General features: G+C 38.7%; 1 protein-coding gene across 1 annotated transcript in view; it reads right to left on the bottom strand.

Moving 5' to 3' along the window:
• Nucleotides 1-2,932: 2,932 nt before the first annotated feature.
• LOC115439361 (mucin-15) overlaps nucleotides 2,933-15,575 on the bottom strand; it is a 59,094-nt gene continuing 46,451 nt past the window's right edge. The window contains exons 3-4 of the mRNA XM_030163200.1: nucleotides 9,593-9,763; nucleotides 2,933-4,410 (exon numbers count right to left, since the gene is read on the bottom strand). Of these exons, the coding sequence (XP_030019060.1) occupies nucleotides 4,289-4,410; nucleotides 9,593-9,763 (293 nt within the window). The 3' untranslated portion in view covers nucleotides 2,933-4,288. The remainder of the gene's footprint in view (nucleotides 4,411-9,592; nucleotides 9,764-15,575) is intronic.

A 15,575-nucleotide genomic window follows, 5' to 3' on the forward strand; every position in this document is an offset into this window, starting at 1 on the left:
GCCTCTCATTACTATGAGTGGGTCTTATCACTGACAGAAAAAGGAGAATGTGACATATGTCCCTTTGATCTTCAGTTTTACCACAGATTATTTCCATTCTTGAACATCATTACACCACATTACTGCATTAAAGCCATTACCCAAATTGATTAACCGTGTTTTAAATGACACCTTGGACATTAAATCAAATGTGACACTTTGTAAAACTATCATTGCTTTGAAGAAAAACCTTTGTACTTGCGTCGACCTAAAACTATCCTTAAAATAAACCGATGTGGAGAAGCTTATGGTTCTTCTCGTTCTCTTTTATCAGCTCTAGCCTTGATCCAACAAGGACTGTTAATTAATAAAAAAAAAATCACAACAATATTCACTGTTGATCCTTTTTTTGTTGTAAGGCTGATCTGATAAAGCTCCAGGGTTGTGTGTCACTGGAGGCTAAGGTGAAACTCATTTCCAGCTTCAGGAAAATGAATTTAAATTTAGCTAATAATAAATTTGACATGGGCTCAGTTTAGATCGCAATCATTTAATTTCATCGGAATTAATTTGGCTCTGCCTGAAGTGTAAATTAACCTGTCTATACGCCCCCCCAATAAAATATGTAGAGAAAGGACTTGGCATCTGTTAATTACTGTGTGTTTGCCTGTAATACCAGGCACAAGGTACTGCTGTTCGTCCTATTTATTACCGTGTGCTTGGATGCAATAAGTCTACACAATGACATATTCCAAAAATGCCATGAAACTGATGTCTAATTATTGTTTTTCATGATCACACACCCCATATTATAAGAGGACAATTGACTTACAGTGAATCCTTCCGTTTCTTCTCCCCAGTGCAGCTGCGTGGAACTCCCATTCCCAAAAATGCACTTTGTGACAAACTTTCTGAAAAGGCCCGAGTGACGTATCGGTTTGGCATGTAAACAAACGGACTGCTTATGATGGAGTCATCTTCAAGGTTGTTCACCATGAGGGAAGTGATTTAAGTGTGTAAGCACAGAAAGACTAATGGGTTAGTGATAATTAGGTCATCAGTCAGGTTTAACAAAGTGCGCAGTGATGATTTGTCTCTCATTCACTCCCATGTTAAATTTGTATCACTAAAATGTTTGACAAACTCCACGTTCCCGCAATCACTGTTTATTCAGTTGTGACATTGTTTCCATATATTATACATCAATAAGTTCATAAGACTCACTACAAGTCTCACCTTGGAGATAGGATGTACAGTTATGGGCTGACATCAGTTTGTTTGAGCGGTGGTTTCTAAGTGAATTTAACATGGACACTCATGTCTGCTCCATAAGGAGGAATGTTTACAACGAGGTTTTCATTAACTGTGTGTTTTGTCTTACATGTAAACAACCCCCACCCCCCCACCCCCTCACACACAGTTGCCATGACTATTAAACTTTCTTTCAAGTATTAATAGATTGAGTGAATCCTCATCTTCTCGGTGTCATTTGTTCCACACACAGATCCCAGTTATCTTCTCTCTTGGTTGGATCTTGTCCACAGGTCGTTAGTGTTTATCAGGTGCACCTGCCATGTTTCTCTTCACCTGGCTGTGATTCGTCAGTTGAAGTCTTTAAAAAGAGACTGTCCCTCCCACCTCAGTTTGCCCCACCCCCATCCTGACCCCTGACTCCCATTTTAAATACTGTTTAAGGTTCATCTTTTTGTTTGATCTATCTCTGTATTAGACTCAGTGGATGATTGTAAATTGTATTTTCAGTCTCCTTTTAGAAGCCCTAAAAGGGTCTTTATTGGTTTTACTGCTTTTCATGGTTTTTGTGCAGTTTGTTTTGTTGCTTTCCCAATTTGCAACCTCTGTCCATGAGTTGTTTTTTGTGTGTGTTTGTGAGAAATATTAATCTTTTCTAAATTGTTCATGCAAATTACAAATTCTTCTGTTAATCTTATGTGATTTATAAATTTAGGTTTTGAAAAACAGTGTCAATAATTCAGCTTATCCTTATTTTTTGTCTTTTCCCATTGAGCTGTTGCACTGTTATTGCAAACATTTTTTATAGTAAATAACTTGTACATACAAATGCAATGTAGAAACATAACTTTCATCCAAATATATGCAGTACTTTACTTCTAAACAGTTGTTCTTTGGTACTATTTCTTGCTTTTACATCACACCCAGCCAAAAGTCCACAAATCTGGCAAGAGACAAGCACACAGGTTACATTTCCTTCATGTCTAGTTGATTTCAGTGCCCTGCCAAACAGTCAAGGCAGACGTCCATCCTCCAGAGTCTGGGTCTGCTCCAGGTTTCTGCTGTTAAAAGGAACTTTTCCCTGGAGGAGTCTGTTGGTTTCTGTAAATTGGCTTGACAGTCTGGTTTCGACCAGCTTTATATGTAAAGTGTCATGAGATAACTTTTGTTACGATTTGGCGCTATATAAATAAAATTTGATTGATTAATCGATTGATTGATTTAGCATAGATTATCTTCAGATTGTAACAACACAGTAAAGGACACTAGTAGAAATCAGTGTTTCTTTTTATGTTCACACAACTTTAAATCCTCAAAATACAGAAATTTAGATTTCAGATTTGAACTCTGATTTAAGATGTTTCACAAATTTTACTCCAATAGCACATGAAATGTTAGTTGTTGTCATTGTTGTTCACAATCAGGAGTCTGTCTCGTTCCTCTCTGACCATTTAGTTGAAATATACTGGAATTATTAAACCCTAATTTTACAAAGACATTGTAGCGTATCCTATGATTGTGTTGAAAAATACTGCAGTATTGTGTGTTATTTTTGGCATACCGTTATAATATCACATCATGGATCACTGTGGCTCCTTTTGTTTACTAAGTTCAAACCACTTAGAGAAGTCGTCACATTTTACAGAAAAGTTTAAGAACAGACGACATGTTTTTATAATGAAGAGTCAAAGTAAAAAGCCTGTTGTGGGAGGTACAGTTGTTTATTAAGGCATCATCAAATTCAATTACATTTTACACGTGGTTCTAACTGATGGAGAAGTCTCCCATTATCAGTCTGCCCTGTGTTATTAATGCAGTAATCACTGCAACATAGAACCAAATATCTTTCATGCTTCTGAACTGATTGATGTCTGAAATTAAAGGGTGGAAGGAAACAAATCTGCTGCTCCTGCTGAACCGTCTAATTCCTCCTCTTCATCCAAATATCAGTCAAATAAGTTGATATTTTTTTCATTTTTCCTTTTTTTTTGTTGAAGGTTGTCACTCAAAGTCAAAGCAAACTTTCCAGTATAATAACAAAAAAAAAAATAAAATAAAAAAATAAAGTTAGCATAACATGTCCTCTAGTTTTACTCTATGGAAGCAGCAGGTAAATGCTATGTAAACCTCCGAGGTGTTCGCTGTCACTACAAGAAACTCCCATCTGTGTTTGGACACCTGGAGGTCGTACGATTTAAGCAGTACATTATGATGATATAGTTGTTTCTACTGAGTAGTCTAAGACCAAATACACAACTCCCTTTCTGAATACCAAAAGCTCACTCTATGAATAACAAAACAGCACCAAGGCTCACTCCATCTCCCTTGCTGGTGTAGAAAAACAGACTCTCTTTGGTTTGACGGTTCAATTCTCCGACAGGCTGTGAATACCCATTGCGGAACAACTGAAAGCGCAGTTCAGATTTTACTTTTTACTGCCTTCCTCGCCAAAACAGCAGGTTATTGTTGATCCAGATAATGTTCTTGTTCGCTATGGCTTGCGAATGTTGTTCCGAAGGCCTGGACAGAGCTGCTGTGTCCTCAGTTATTGAGGCTGCAGTCATATTGGGTTACGTCTTTTACATATGCAGGAGCACAGTCTCATTCTCCTTTTGAACTAATCTGATTAAAAGCTCCGGTTTCTGCATTTAACACAATTTTCAGGCTCTGACTCCTGCTAAAAATAATCAAAATAAAAACCAAGAGTTATTGCAAATATTTCATTTACTGCAGAGCATATTCTTCATTAGCAAAGACTTTGTTGAATTCCCTTTGGCAACGTACATAAATGGCTGACAGTTAATTTTGGCTGTTGCAGTGTAATTCAGATAGATTGCCTTCAGTGATCCCTCATAAATCAACGTAATAAATCTTCTCTGAACAATGCATACTCTGACTTAATGAGCATCATCTGTGACCTATACAATCTCCTTCATAGTTTCCATCCACACGTCTTATTTACAAAACTCCACATCGCTGCTTGTCTATCAAATGCAAAAAAAAGCATGAAGGCAGACGTTCTTTCCAGGGAGTGCATGACTTTGGTCTTGGAGTCTTTTCAGTTTTTGTGACAACCAGGAAAGCTGGTCATTTGGATGTTGTCGCCTTGGAGCGCTGGGTTGTAATACGCCGAACCGCCAAAGTTTAGGTCCAAAGGCTCGCTGTTGTCCAATCTGAGAACTGGAAATGAGACAAGGAAACATTTAGCATTTAGACCCAGGTGGAAAAAGTCAGATTATCGTTTTTGATGACTGCACAGTATTGTGTGTAGTAATGTGTGTTATTGGTATTAACCCATAAAGACCCAAACAGCCACCATCGACCAAAACCATCTACTGATCTAAACTGTTTAATACCTGTTGATCCACTACTCCTGTCAGTACATGTAAATAATTGGTGTAAAATGTAGTTTGACATCTTTTCATGGTCATCAGATATGACCCATTTGGCCGTTCAGAGGCTCTGTAGTTACCATGGAAACTCCGTCATCTTCTAAAACGTTAATTCACCAGTAAAACCCATGGATAAATTTCAGTGGACGGACACACTTGTTTTACGTCTAGTTAAGGATGTATTTTGCTGAAAAAGTAACTTTTTTCTTGATTTTTCTCTATTTTGATATAATAATTGTTGAATTTACTCCGAGTTTTTATGAGCATCTAAATTAAGTACAGGAAAATACATGATTTATGGTGAAAAGTAAGGCTGGGTAAAAAAATCAATTTAATCGATTTGTTTTTAATTTTGCGAATTCGATTCATGGTGGATGAGATCGATTTTTCAGAGCAGGACTGTGAGTAAATGACCAGAACACCGCCGACGTGGAAGCACAGCTGGCTCCATCTCGCGAGGCCCTTGCTGTCTTGGTCGTGCTTGCAGTGGTTCTGGCGTGGGAGGAAAGGGGAGGACGGGTGGGGAAGGCCCCTCGGTGAGGAGAAACTGGCCAGCGGAGGCGGGTCGCAGAAGCCAGTCGTTCTAGAAATATGAACTTGGATCACCTGTGGCTGAGGGCGGAGTTAGAGGAATAGTAAAGCGGAAATCATGAAGCTCCGCCCACCCTCCCCCTCCAGTGAGTTTCTTGTACCAAGGGCCCAACATGATTCTGTTTCAGGGGCCAAACTGGTGTCAGTGCCCCAGGGTGACAGTAATGAGCCTTAAGGCTGGAAGCAGCAGGTATAAAACAGAATAAAGATGAAGTCCATTCTGATCCACTGGAGAAACATGGACATGTTTGTGTCCTGTTCATTAAACATGGACATGTTTGTGTCTGTTCATTAAACATGGACATGTTTGTGTCTGTTCATTAAACATGGACATGTTTGTGTCTGTTCATTAAACATGGACATGTTTGTGTCCTGTTCATTAAACATGGACATGTTTGTGTCCTGTTCATTAAACATGGACATGTTTGTGTCTGTTCATTAAACATGGACATGTTTGTGTCTGTTCATTAAACATGGACATGTTTGTGTCCTGTTCATTAAACATGGACATGTTTGTGTCTGTTCATTAAACATGGACATGTTTGTGTCTGTTCATTAAACATGGACATGTTTGTGTCTGTTCATTAAACATGGACATGTTTGTGTCTGTTCATTAAACATGGACATGTTTGTGTCCTGTTCATTATTTCAGAGCAGTCATCTGTTTACTGATGAAATATCATATTTATTTCCTTTCTAATATCAATATTGATTCTGTGTTGCATGGCTGCAGTAGTCAAATAATCAAGTTACAACTCAAAATTGTACTTTGGTATCACTAAATGAATCTGAATCAATCAATTAATACTGAATCAAATCGCAATTAATCAATTCAGAACCTTATGAATTGAAATCAAATTGATTATGGAAATTGGCCATGATACCCAGCCCTAGTGAAAAGTGAAAAATACATAGGACAATAGTATAATAATTGGTGATAAATCACTTAAGAAATGGGTCTTTATGGATTTAAATCCTGATTTAAATATCTGTAACGTGTGTCTAATCATATTATTAGAGATGCATCTGAACCAACAGCAAATGTCAGTTTATTTTTATTTGGTTTTTGTGGTTATTTTTTCCTGTTTTTGTACAGCAATTTTTATCTTATCTTTGAATGGAAAAAACTACAATATAGCAAAAAAAAAAAAAAAAAAAAGGGAAATATCAGTCACTGCCACTGGGGTAATGACCTTTTATAAGCCAATACCAGTGTTCGGTGGATGAATCAGTGCACACCCACTTATCGATTAGCAGAAAGTTTGTTCATCTTGTTACATACGACAAGATGATTTTAAAAAACTAGAGTTAGCACAGTGTGCAAGAGGTTGGACAACAAAACATTACAGACAATGATACAGATGAACTTTATTGATCCGCCGGGGAAAATTCACTGGTCAATGCAGCTTACATTAGAAGTCGAGGAGCAATAGAAGGAAAATATATGAGACACTATACATTTTCACAAACAGTCCATTCAAATGTTTTAAATAAAGATAATTCAGACGTTGAGTGTAGAAAATGGACACATTATTCTATTGACCATCAGAGTCCAGAAAGTGCATTAAACCAATAACTGCATTCAAGGAGTCAGTCTGTGAAATACTGTATCTGTGGTCTCATCTTTAGTTTTCCATCCTGACTGTGACACATAAACACAGTCTGAACATGAATCTAGAACATGTGGGACTTCAAACCAAACTGAAACATAAACAAGGCAAACCAACAGTGAAGATGTAAATTACACTTAAACACAATAATCTCAGCATTTGCTGAAAAAATACTGCCTGAATTTCCAGAGAAAAAAAAAATTGAATTCCACTCACAGCCCAAACTAGAACCTGTCAGAAATGTTGACAGCAGCAGGTGAGGGCATAAAATGAACTCATACATGTGGGTGTGTAATTAGCATTTAACATGATATTCAGCACATTTTTAAGACTGAAATAAATTATAATATGCTACATCTTACCTGCTAATGGGCTATAAGATTACATTTGTGTCCAGGTGGCCGAAAACCAATGCAATTTAGCTTTAGTTTGTTTGGATGGTGACGTGTGCAGGAAAACAGAGGAACTGTGACAGCAAGATCTGTGTTTTACTGTGAGACAAATTACATCCTGTCATCGTATACAATGCTATTCAACATGGTCAGGTCTAATTACAGCAGGATCAGGAAATGGGTGTGTGCTGTGAAAGGGGAAAACAAGAGGAAGAGAACAGAGCCATTTTAGGATCTGGTTTCCATGACAATGGAATCATCAAATGAGTATTGTTATGTGTGTACACAGGACATATTTACTGGTACATTTAGTTCCTTTAAGGTTGGTTATGTAACATTTAAACAGGCTTTTGCACTTGTGACGTTTATGTTGAAATCTGGTTTGTGCATAGGAGTGCAGTAGTAGGAGTACTAGTAGTAGTACTAGTAGTAGACGTGGGTGCAGTAGTAGTAGTACTTGTAGTAGTAGTAGTGGCACCAGTACTTTATTTCTAATAGATCTGCTTGTTTTGGAGTCTGTTTTGCTTCATACTTGTTTTTCCAGTTACATAACTAAAGAATCTACTGTTATGATTTTCTTTCTGCTCCAGAATTTTTGTCTTTTCATAAAAAGATAATCAGACTTTGCAAGTGTGTACCCATTATTCAGAGTACACATACAGTATGTACTCCAGTGTTCATTCAATCTAACTTTTCCTTCATAGACTGGTGTATCATTACTGTGTAGTATTAGTACTGTGTGTCAGTACTGTGTATTAGTACTGCTGTATCAGTACTGTGTATTAGTACTGCTGTATCAGTACTGTGTATTAGTACTGCTGTATCAGTACTGGTGAATCAGTACTGCTGTTTCAGTACTGTGTATTAGTACTGCTGTATCAGTACTGTGTAGTAGTACTGCTGTATTAGTACTGTGTAATAGTGCTGTGTATCAGTACTGTGTATTAGTACAGCTGTATTAGTACTGTGTATTGGTACTGCTGTATTAGTACTGTGTATTAGTACTGTGTAGTAGTACTACTGTATTTGTACGGTGTATTAGTACTGCTGTATTAGTGCTGTTGTATAAATACTGTGTATTAGTACTGCTGTATCAGTACTGTGTAGTAGTACTGCTGTAGTAGTGCTGTGTATTAGTACTGCTGTATCAGTACTGTGTAGTAGTACTGCTGTATTAGTACTGTGTAATAGTGTTGTGTATCAGTACTGTGTATTAGTACAGCTGTATTAGTACTGTGTATTGGTACTGCTGTATTAGTACTGTGTATTAGTACTGTGTAGTAGTACTACTGTATTTGTACGGTGTATTAGTACTGCTGTATTAGTGCTGTTGTATAAATACTGTGTATCAGTGCTGCTGTGTCAGTACTGTATAGTAGTACTGCTGTTTCAGTTCTGTGTAGTAGTACTGTGTATTAGTACTGTGTAGTAGTACTGTGTATTAGTACTGCTGTATCAGTACTGTGTAGTAGTACTGTGTATCAGTACTGCTGTACTAGTACTGCTGTATTAGTACTGTATATCAGTACTGTGTAGTAGTAACTGTGTATCAGTACTGTTGTATTAGTACTGCTGTATCAGTACTGTGTATCAGTACTGTGTATCAGTACTGTGTATCAGTACTGTGTAGTAGTACTGCTGTATCAGTACTGTGCAGTAGTAGTAGTGTGTAGTAGTGGTGTGTAGTAGTGGTGTGTATCAGTAGTGTGTAGTAGTAGTGTGTAGTAGTAGTGTGTAGTAGTGGTGTGCAGTAGTGGTGCTGTATCAGTAGTGTGTAGTAGTGGTGTGTATCAGTAGTGTGTAGTAGTAGTGTGTAGTAGTGGTGTGTAGTAGTGGTGCTGTATCAGTAGTGTGTAGTAGTAGTGTGTAGTAGTAGTGTGTAGTAGTAGTGTGTAGTAGTGGTGCTGTATCAGTAGTGTGTATCAGTAGTGTGTAGTAGTAGTGTGTAGTAGTGGTGCTGTATCAGTAGTGTGTATCAGTAGTGTGTAGTAGTAGTGTGTAGTAGTGGTGCTGTATCAGTAGTGTGTAGTAGTAGTGTGTAGTAGTAGTGTGTAGTAGTGGTGCTGTATCAGTAGTGTGTATCAGTAGTGTGTAGTAGTAGTGTGTAGTAGTGGTGCTGTATCAGTAGTGTGTATCAGTAGTGTGTAGTAGTAGTGTGTAGTAGTAGTGTGTAGTAGTGGTGCTGTATCAGTAGTGTGTATCAGTAGTGTGTAGTAGTAGTGTGTAGTAGTGGTGCTGTATCAGTAGTGTGTATCAGTAGTGTGTATCAGTAGTGTGTAGTAGTAGTGTGTAGTAGTAGTGTGTAGTAGTGGTGCTGTATCAGTAGTGTGTATCAGTAGTGTGTAGTAGTAGTGTGTAGTAGTGGTGTGTGTCGTACCTGGGTCTGAGGGGAACACCTCCACCAGTTTCCTGTGGGAAAAGGCTTTGTGGTGTTTCTTCTTCATGACGACGTAGACCACCAGTCCCATACAGGCCACGCCCACCGCCGTCCCCAGCACGCCCCCCCACGCCCCGTTCCTCCGCTTGGACTGAGAATCGGACGCCAAACCTTCATCAGAGCAGACGGGGCAGGAGGGAGAAGAAAGGATGAGTCACCACCCACATGATCAGCTGTTCCCTCTGAGGGTTCACAACACAGTTACGACACAAATGTCACTTTTCTGATCGCACACAGACAGCCCATCAGTGAACGCAACAGACACTATGATAATGAACACGAGAACATGACAAACCACAACCATCTCTGACATAAAGCTGAATATTTGAACAAAGTATTCAGCGTTCAGTATGTGTGTAACGTATAATTACAATCAAATTTCACTTCTTTACTTTCTTCTTTATTAAATCAAATGCAGTGAGAGTTGGAATTATATGATTTTACCATTAATCACCCAACAGTAATTTAGTTATGACATGCATACATTACATCTGTTCAAGAGAAACTGTCTGTCTATATATTTATTAATGTTATAAAAATATAAGTGAAATACTGATTAACATTTATGTATAATAACATTTGTTACATAGTAGGAAAACTCTACATTATAAAATAAAGGAAGTGTTTTCAGTTCTATTTCACTGTAGTCAATATGAACACTTTATATTTCATGTGTTTTCATCATATTTCACATTCAGACTGCAGCACGTTCAAGACAATGTGGAAGAGAAGGAATTTAAGACTAACAGTACGAAGGTAGGATTATTCTGTTTGTTTTGTTTCATTTTGGACATAAACTGAAACCGAACTGAACTAATAATGAGTTAAAATATTGAAAAGTTAAGGACATCTGAAACAGATGATGTGGACATGTGATGGTGAGTTTCCCCAAAATCAGAATCTAGGAAAGATGAAGATCAGCCCAGAAGCAGCAGTTTGTCCATGAATGAGTAAAAAAAGAGAAATGTTTCCAGTACATGTTCCTCAAACAGAAACAGGACGGGATTTGGAAAAGGATTTAGAGTGAAAAGGTTAAAGATGGATGGACAGACAGACGGACGGACGGACGGATGGATGAACGGATGGATTTCTTTCTTTTTTTTTTTAAGTGTATTTATCATTATACATACAGTTTTGCCAGCAGAGGGACAGTGTGATGCACATGTGACGTGTCGCTCCATCTCATTTGCAGTCTTCGTCTCTGGTCAGACTTTTGAAAACTTTAAAATAATATACTGAACACTAACGTATGCTTCTTCTCATTCCTTTTTGAATATGTATTACATGTTTTATGTCTAATGTTTAAGTGTTTTACTTATTTTCTCTGGTTTTGACATCCATATTTGAAATAAATACATCAATCAATCAATCTATAAAACAACATACTGAACACTATAAAATAATATACTTAATACAGTAAAACACAATTAAAATACCATGTACTGCATACAATGAATAAATGCCATAAATTAATAAATACAGTGACTCGTATCTGACAACTGAACACAATGTACAGATTAAAACACTAAATAAATCAGACTTGAACATGATAAAATGGTTTGTATTTGATACTGAGCTGTGATCATTAATGGTCACTTCTCTGCTGTTGTTTAAGCCAGTGCTTAACTTCGACACTAAACACCTTCAGTTGTGTTTGAGGTTTGATTTCTGCCGGCGCAGAGTTCCAGAAGTGTACTCCTTACACTGAGAGGGATGACCAGCCCAGTGTGGTCCCCATTGTGGACCTCTGCCGTTCTGCTGGGTTCTGTCCCAGTCCCACTGTCTGGTTTCAAACATCTGAGACATGACTGGTGGTGCCAGAACATTTAAGCCAGGGCTGTGAGCTCATTTTCATTCAGGGGACACATTAAGCCAAATTTAATCTGTAGTGGGCCGTGTGGGTCTATACTAGAGCCGACCGATATGGGATTTTTGGGGCCGATGCCGATACCGATATTGGGGGCTAAAAAAAGCCAATATCCAATATATCAGCTGATAACTGATATTGGCCGATAACTGATATATGAAATAAGAACACCGATCTACACAGGATATAATAATCTTATATTAGATAATTGTGGACAGGTGGATAAACAGTTGCATAAATCTTTGTTTATCTCACAAATATAATTGACACAACTTTCAAATGCAAACTATGCGATCACAAAAATAATTACAGCAAAAAATCTGACTGAGCACACAATTCTGTTTTCACTCACAAATGTGGATGTGTCTGCCTCACAGCACTACAACTGCACATGTGGACTAAGGACTAAACTGAGCATGTGCAGAGTGAATTAAGTGAGTCCTAAGTTGTTCCTGATTGGAGCAACTGCAAGAGTTACAACTGACATGTGTTACAACTGTCCCCAGTCTCCCCTACACTATTAACACCCAGGCCTGTCTGCAGAATGAAACTGTGAGGGAGACAGGAAGTGCACGGACATGGGGGTGTGTGTGTGGGGGGTGTGTGTGAATGCTTTATAAGACAGGGGGTCTGTGATTTTCACCAGTCGGGGGTGGGGGGTGGGAGTCAGAGCGGGGGGGATTAGCAGTAGCTCCGTGATAACATGATTGTGTGTGTGGGGGTGATAGCGTCATTGTCAGAGCAGGAGTGAAAGTGAAACTAACTCGCTTTACTGTTCCTCTGACTCTCCGGGCAGCACACACACACACACACACACACACGCACACAGGAGCAGTGAGCGACAGAATCTCCGCGCAGCAAAAAAGTTAATATATCGGCCACATCGGCTACATATCGGCCGATGTTGATGAATTGGTGAAAGGCTATGGGCTCTAATCTACACTAGTAATTTGTTTTGACCTACATTCCTGTTGTGTCACTATTTCATCCACACTATGCTGTATGTGAATTTGTACACACTTCTACTCTGTATAAAGTTCATACACGCTGTGAAAAGCCTTCTTCCAGTGACAAGGCTTCTTCAAGGACACAGTGGTGCCAGCTGAGACATGGACTTATCGACCATTTTCGTAAACACATACGTGTAAGAACTCTGCAGATTCCTTGAAAAAGCCTGGACACAAAGAGGCAACCCGTGTTTCAGACACTGACACGCCGTGAGTGTTTGTTCTACCCTGTGTGCCAAATAAATCCTTCTTTTTGAGATGATCCGCTGGTTTCACCTGGTCTTTGTGAAACACGACAGCCGGACCAGTGAGATAATAACATAATAATAAATAAATAATGTCAACTCCAAACTTTCTACTATGTTTTAGTCCAGGGCTGTCAAACTGCTGTTAGTTCAGTTCCACATTCAGCCCAGTTTGATCTGCAGTGGACCGGTAAAATAACACCAGTGAAAAAAGGTAAAGTTCTATTCTGATCAGGTTTACATCTACAAAGTTTCCTTAAAAATCTGAATAACATGAACAACTTGAATTGTCTTAAGAAAAACAAGTGCAATTTTAACAATATTCTGCCTCAGTTTATCAGTTTATCATTTGCACATGTGAGTTACAATCACACAAAACATTTAGTAACAGGCAGAATACTGGTACAATTGCATTTACTTTTCTTCAGACATTTCAGTTTGTTCATATTTGTTCAGGTTATTCACATTTTTTGTGAAAGTATAGTTTGGTAATGGAAACATTTTCATGTAATTTTACTTTTTTTACACCAAAAAAACAAAGACAATTTGGGGTTGTCATTATTTATAGGTTATAATGATAATATTTTACTGCTCTGATCCAGTTGAAATCTAATTAGACTGTATGTGGGAACTGAATTAAAATGATTTTGACACCATTGATTGTTAATATCTTCAGTGTAATTTTTGCATTTCACAAATTCATCCCACGAGCCGGATTTGGCCCACGGGACGCATGTTTGACACCTGTGTTTTAGAGCAAAAAAAGTAAAATTATGTGATGAAAACATTTCCATCTACCAACTATCCTTCAAAACAATGTGAATAACATGAACAAACTGAAATTTCTTAAGAAAACTAAGCACAATTTTAACAATATTCTGTCTCAGTTTATCATTTAAACATGTAAATTACAACTTACAGATCACAGTGGATCGATAAATACACTGAACATTTAACCCTTTCATGCATGACATCCATATTTGTGGACACGTAGTTTCAGCTCACTTTCCAAAGGGTTATGAAGGCAGTATTCTCCAAACCACATGGGGGCAGTGTCTATAGACCCAAAGTAATACAATGAAAAACAGGATCATCTTAGTTGCAGGATTTGAACTGTTCTGTTATCTCAGAACGTTAACCTCCTCAGACCCAGCTGTGGGTTCTCACCGCATGAAAACGTGGACCCTGAACTAAATGAGTTTGACACCACTGTACTATGTGGAGATACAGATGCAAATAATAAAGGTGTTTCTCAATATGAAGTTTGTCGAGTTTGGTCGGTAAGAAGGGTCCCAGAGAACTAGGGATGGGAACTGGTAAGAATTTAATGATTCTGATTCCATTATCGATTTTGTTTATTGATCTGATTCATTATCGATTCCCTTATTGATTCTCATTGGGTGAAGGAATAAAACAGTACAAACAGGTGTGTTTGCATTAACTGTCTTATATTTCCATCTGCACAGAAAATAGAATGTATACAGTATGAACAAATAATAAGAACAGATGACGCTGGGCCTGGTTTGGGGGGGGGGGGTGTTATTAAAGACTCTTTACTAATTCCTTTATTGCTGCATTTCCACTACGTGGAACCAGTTCGACTTGGCTCGTCTCTCGTTGTTGTGCACCTCATTTCCTTCCCTCTACCTTCAGAAACTTATATTTGGGCACAACGTTTGTTGCCCGAACCAGAACCAGAACTGGGCCCAGATGACGGCCTGCCGCTAGATTCACAAGCACCACTAAGTAATGAATAAAAAATGTGACATTCCTGTAAATGAATCACATGCTGTGGACAAATGTTTGAGCAGACTGGAAGGATTCCACCTTTAGAAGAAATGGAAGCTGGTGTGGTCTGTTTGGACCTGGTGTGGTCTGTTTGGACCTGGTGTGGTCTGTTTAGACCTGGTGTGGTCTGTCTGGACCTTGTGTGGTCTGTTTGGACCTGGTGTGGTCTGTTTAGACCTGGTGTGGTCTGTCTGGACCTTGTGTGGTCTGTTTGGACCTGGTGTGGTCTGTTTGGACCTGGTGTGGTCTGTTTAGACCTGGTGTGGTCTGTTTGGACCTGGTGTGGTCTGTTTGGACCTGGTGTGGTCTGTTTAGACCTGGTGTGGTCTGTCTGGACCTGGTGTGGTCTGTTTGGACCTGGTGTGGTCTGTTTGGACCTGGTGTGGTCTGTTTGGACCTGGTGTGGTCTGTTTGGACCGTTTCTGCCTCAACACCATGTTGTCTACGTTCTGACCAAAACAATGCAGTGTACACGTGACATCATCGCGCATGCGCAACAAAGGCAGAATCAATAAGCAGAATCGTTAAGCAGGCAGGCAAACGATTCCAAGGAATCGAGCTACTGGGATCCAGTTCTCAAAAAGAACCGGTTCTGGATTCCCATCCCTGTAGAGAACAGCCTTCTGAGGAACGCCTTTCTCTGTCATTGGAACAGGTCTGTACTTGTGAACTTTCCTTCCTGGTTCTGCTGTATTTCCACCATTGGCTTCATAACATATTCCCACAATCCACCACAATATGTCACTCAGTTTGATTCGAATACATTTGTACTATTTCATGTCATTTATATTAATCATACATTTTGTATATTCTTCAAAACTGGATAATGAAATTTCCTTGAATCCCATACTATGATAATAATGATGTATTTTCTCATTATTCTGACTCTTGCATGTGTTCCAACATTGTATCACATCATCTGGTGACATTCATCCACTCAATAAAACATTTCTGAGGTCAGTTGTCACAGAAACTGCCGTTGCCTTTGAGAGTAACACGAAATGCATCTTGGGATA

This window comes from Sphaeramia orbicularis, chromosome 3 (genome assembly GCF_902148855.1).
Source record: "Sphaeramia orbicularis chromosome 3, fSphaOr1.1, whole genome shotgun sequence".
NCBI lineage: Eukaryota > Metazoa > Chordata > Actinopteri > Kurtiformes > Apogonidae > Sphaeramia > Sphaeramia orbicularis.